This window comes from Rhopalosiphum padi, chromosome 2, assembly GCF_020882245.1.
Source record: "Rhopalosiphum padi isolate XX-2018 chromosome 2, ASM2088224v1, whole genome shotgun sequence".
NCBI lineage: Eukaryota > Metazoa > Arthropoda > Insecta > Hemiptera > Aphididae > Rhopalosiphum > Rhopalosiphum padi.
Window position 1 is genome coordinate 70,997,652 of NC_083598.1, and position 4,826 is coordinate 71,002,477.

At 25.7% G+C, this 4,826-nt stretch overlaps 1 protein-coding gene across 3 annotated transcripts; it reads left to right on the top strand.

Annotated features, from left to right (window-relative positions):
- Positions 1 to 917: 917 nt before the first annotated feature.
- LOC132922581 (NAD-dependent protein deacylase Sirt4) lies at positions 918 to 2,786 on the top strand. 3 transcript variants are annotated; one of them, XM_060986162.1, is made up of 4 exons: positions 918 to 955; positions 1,410 to 1,513; positions 1,573 to 2,018; positions 2,400 to 2,786. In XM_060986162.1, the coding sequence occupies exons 1-4, from the start codon at positions 933 to 935 to the stop codon at positions 2,715 to 2,717; spliced, it is 891 nt and encodes a 296-aa protein (XP_060842145.1). In that variant the 5' UTR covers positions 918 to 932; the 3' UTR covers positions 2,718 to 2,786. The 3 variants fall into 3 exon arrangements, with proteins under 3 accessions (XP_060842145.1, XP_060842144.1, XP_060842146.1); XM_060986161.1 differs by lacking the exon at positions 918 to 955 and having other exon boundaries at positions 1,003 to 1,513; XM_060986163.1 differs by lacking the exon at positions 918 to 955 and adding an exon at positions 1,005 to 1,328 and having other exon boundaries at positions 1,410 to 2,018.
- The last annotated feature ends 2,040 nt before the right edge of the window (positions 2,787 to 4,826 follow it).

The window sequence follows — 4,826 nt, forward strand, 5'->3', positions numbered from 1 at the left end:
AATCACAATTAAAAAATTTTCAAAATTATTTGCATAGAAAAGTGCAGCATTTAACTATGTTCCCCACCTTGTAATAATTGGTTTGGGAGGTAAAGACTAAAGATATACCCGGTATTTCTTTTCTGTATTTATTTATTCTCGATGGTACTTTTAGAAAAGTTTTTTTCCTAAAATTAACGAAATATAAGTTACCAATATATATACCAATATATATGTATTTAGATTTTATTTATTAAATTAATTATAATTGTTAAAAAATCTATTTATTTATAATAATAAATTTAGTTTAGTTAAGTAGGTAGTTGGTTCATTAAAACACACATCATTTAAAAGAAACGTGGAAAATTGCAAAAAATTGCATTTTAAAATTAAATAGGCATAGAATAAGAGAACATATAAAGTATATATAGACTATATATTTTATCAGATTTAATTTTTCTTAACTGCAAAACATTTGCATTAGCAATTAAATTCAATAAATCCGTTTTTAGTTATAACTTATAAGTTATAAGGTATTTAAATTAATTTATTATATGGTGATCCAAAGATACAAATAGGGAGCTTTATGGCTTATGGCAGGCACGTAAACAAAATAAAATTTCTGGGGGGGGGCTTACAAAATTTAGCAATACAAATTGAGTCGAAATATAATAAAACAATTTTTTCCTCGTTACTCGAAAATATTTCGGGTGGGGGAGGGTTTACCTGTATACGTGCCTGGCTTATGGGTCTATAAATTATAAGCACTAACTTAATCAAAAGTAATGACTTTATAAAAATTCTAATATCTAAATTCTAAATATTTGTTTTCTGAAAGTCATAAAAAAAAGGCAATGGGGGAATATAACCACGCCCACCTGGTCAGGCCACTGATAATATTATTAAACGTCATGAAGATTAGAGATAATCTTTAAAGATAATCTCTAATCTTCATGTTAAACGTAGATGATCTAAGGTATTCATAGACATATTCATGAACATTGTTGATGTTGCATATGTTCATGGGACATATTATAATATGTTTATGAACGAATTACATAATAGATAACCAAGGTTTATAGATTATAATATAATCTATAAAGCTTGATAGATAACCTATTTTGTGATATTAATTCTACTGATCTTTATTTATATAAATAGTAAATAAGTACTATATTTACTACAGTAGTAAAGTAAAATTAAATATTATTAATTTTTAAAGTTTGAACTTAGTATTTTTATTTTGTTGGCTAATTAATAATCTGAAATTTAAAATATTTCATTCGAAAATCAAGTGATAACTCAAAATCTATTAAAATATATATCTATACCATATTGTTACTTATACTGTAAAATTTTAATTTTAATAAAATGATTTTTAAAACATGTAGTGAAGTGATTTTAAATTCAAGTAAAAATTTAATTTTTAGATTCAACTCTAATTTTGTACCAAAACATAAGCCTGTGCAATCATCAGATGCAAATACTCTTAATCGGTTTATTAAAGAACACAAAAAAATTCTTGTATTAACTGGTAGAGTGTATCATAAATGGATGATTTAGTTATTGTAATATTATATTTGTTTAACACAGGTGCAGGAATATCAACTGAAAGTGGTATACCTGATTATCGTTCTGCTGATGTTGGATTGTATGCGACAAGTAAAAATCGCCCAGTAATATATCAACAATTTGTTAAAGATCCAAAAGTTCGTATACGTTATTGGGCTAGAAATTACGTGGGATGGCCTAGATTTTCATCAATGTCACCTAATTATGCACATAAGTTTTTAAAGAAATTGGAAGATAAAAATAAAATTGTTCATATTATTACTCAAAATGTTGATAACTTGCATACAAAAGCAGGAAGTAAGAATGTTCTTGAATTGCATGGTACTGCTTATGTTGTACATTGTTTAAAATGTGGTTATAAAATTGATAGACATCGATTTCAAGATGTTTTGTCAAGTTTAAATCCCCAAGTTTCCATTAAAGAATTGTACAGTATCAGGCCTGATGGTGATGTTGAACTCACTCCAGTAAGGAAATTTTTTTTTAAATATTCTATATTTGTATTTTTACTTTCTAATTACATGCATTACACTATTTTTTCTTTTAGAACATAATAAAATGTCATATTGTACTCATATTTAACAATTTGATTATTTTAAACTATATGATTAACTTGTGATATAGGAATGTTCAATTACATTGCATTTAGATTTTCTAAATAGTTGATAATTTTTATAGAAAATAATGAATACAAAAATTAAATTTATAACAATTTAAAATAAATTTCTTTACTGTACAGTATAAAAATATCCCCTATTACTATTATAATTTAAAAGGTATATTAAAAAATGGATTATAGATTATAACCTCTGTTATAATACATATTTTTATTATTTATGATTCAATAGGAAGAAATTAGCGGATTCAAGGTTCCAGAATGTCCAAAATGTGAAGGAAATTTATTAATTCCACGCATTGTTTTTTTTGGAGACAATATTCCAAAAAAACGCGTGCAGAGGGTGAATGATTTTGTGGAAGAATGTGATTCACTCTTAGTTATGGGTTCATCTCTATTTGTATATTCCGGCTATAGAATAGTTTTGGAAACAAAATCTGCTAATAAACCTGTTGCTGTAGTAAATATAGGACAAACTAGAGCTGATGACTGTGTAAATTTTAAAATTGAAGCTAAATTTGGTGAAATATTACCATTATTAAATTTTTGATCTACCTTTAAGATTTTATTATTGTTTTATTTTATATTTTAAATTAAAAAAAAATGTTTTGTTTTTTTACTTTTGTCTACCATTCTTTACCACTAATTTGAAGAAAAGTGGATCCAAAATATAAATATGTGTGTGAGTTAGGTATAATTTGGATTCAAATATCATTTTGAGTACTCAACTTAATTTTTCACTTATAAACATTATTTAAATAGGTACTTAATAAATTAAAAAAATAATTAATGCACTTTATTATTTAATCATTTCTCTTTTTAATTGTAACTTGAGTATTGAAGTGTTAAAAAAATGACATTTTTAGGTCAACTTACAATCAACAAATATAAATTAAAAAACAAATTTATATTTTATAAAATTATTCATAATATTATAGGCATAAAATGTATGACTTTAGTAAGGGTACCTATGCAGTATGTCAGTATGCCTATGAATAAACAGTTTTTCACATTTTTTCTTTATATGTTTCTAAATTTATTTTGTCTGATATTTAAATTTATACTTAGTACCTCTTTAATTAATGGCACTTTCCGTTTGTTTTGAAATCCACATTTATAAATTTTATTTTTAGACTGAATTCTATTTTAAATCTATTTACCTACCCAAATTCATTTTCAAAAATAATTTGCTCTCTCCACTTCCAAAAAATATTCTTATCCCTCTGCAACATGGTTTTTGCAGTAAAAAATTTATCTTCGCTAATTTAATATTTTATAAATAGTGCATTTTAAAATTTTAAATGCTTTCACAAAAAATCAACAGAGTACAGACAGAGCAGGGCAATATTTTATATTGACTTTTGAAAAAGCTTTCGATATAATTGATTATATATATATAAGAGGACGTTTTGTCAGCATGTGTTGTTTCCGTTGTACGAACGCTAAACAGCAAATTTGCGTTCAACGGAAATTGCGGAATCAATTTTTTACTGTTAGCTTTAATATTAAAGTCAATTTAGTTATTATAAAACTTAAAGGTAATAATAATACCTAGGGCATCTAATAGACTTTCAATTTTCATTGTTTTATTGATATTTTAATTTTAAAGTGAGTTACGAGCATTTTAAAAATTTAATATTTTACATAACTATAACTCACTTAAAAATTAAAATCCAAGTTATAACCCAATAACCCTTATTTTTTGATTTTATAAATGCAGATTAAACATATTCTATACTTTATGCGGTCTTCAATAGTCTTCATGATTTTTGGTAAAACTGCAATAGTAGGATTGTAGTATTGTACTATTGTAAACTTTAAGGACTAGGGATAACAATACACTTTGATATGAATATATATATAAATACCTAACCTAACCTATAGTATGATGGAAAAACAGTGGTAGTTGGGACTTGGGGGCTAATTCTTCTATGAACAATAAACAATAAACATTAAACATATCACTGATTTAAGATGACACGACGCCATACCCGCATGCGTTGTCTCTGTCTTACTAACGTATTACATCATCGAGGTTTATAGATTATAGATTTATAATCTATAAAATTTGTATTCAACCAGCTAAACTTTGATATTGGTTAGAAAAAGCAATAGCCAATAGGCCACTAGGTATTTAGATATAATGTTTTTATTGGCAAAATATTAGTCACACGTTTATAAACGGTATTAGACTTATTGTCATGTAATGCCTATTAAATAATTATTAATTCAGTAGTAATATCAAATATGTAAGTATATTGATATCTTTTTTTTTTTATTAGGTAGGTACTTACTTTAATAGTTCAGGGGATTATCGATTAAGTCTTAAGAGGTACCTATATATTAGTTTATTATTTTTGGGAAAACCGTTAACTTTTCTTTTCTTTTTCTACATATATAAAAATGTTGTAATAACGTTGTATATAAAACTTCATTTTTGAAAAGGTTGAAGGTTCCGAGGCGTTTTGTGGGGGAGGGTTGTAACCACGTTAGCCACCCTCATAAATACACCCCTGATTTATTCCATTTTCGACGGGTTACCAGTTGTGTAATACTGTTTTTAACTATGCATTTATTTCCGACTGAATATTGTCATATTAATTTTAGATAGATCAACAGAATATCTAATAGGCATTATTGTAAATTAAAAATGTATGAA

Coding starts and splice junctions, on each gene's coding strand:
- LOC132922581 (XM_060986161.1), top strand. CDS start 1,351: ATGATTTTTAAAACATGTAGTGAAGTGATTTTAAATTCAAGTAAAAAT. Junction 1,514..1,572: donor AAAAATTCTTGTATTAACTG/GTAGAGTGTATC, acceptor TGTTTAACACAG/GTGCAGGAATATCAACTGAA. Junction 2,019..2,399: donor GTGATGTTGAACTCACTCCA/GTAAGGAAATTT, acceptor ATGATTCAATAG/GAAGAAATTAGCGGATTCAA.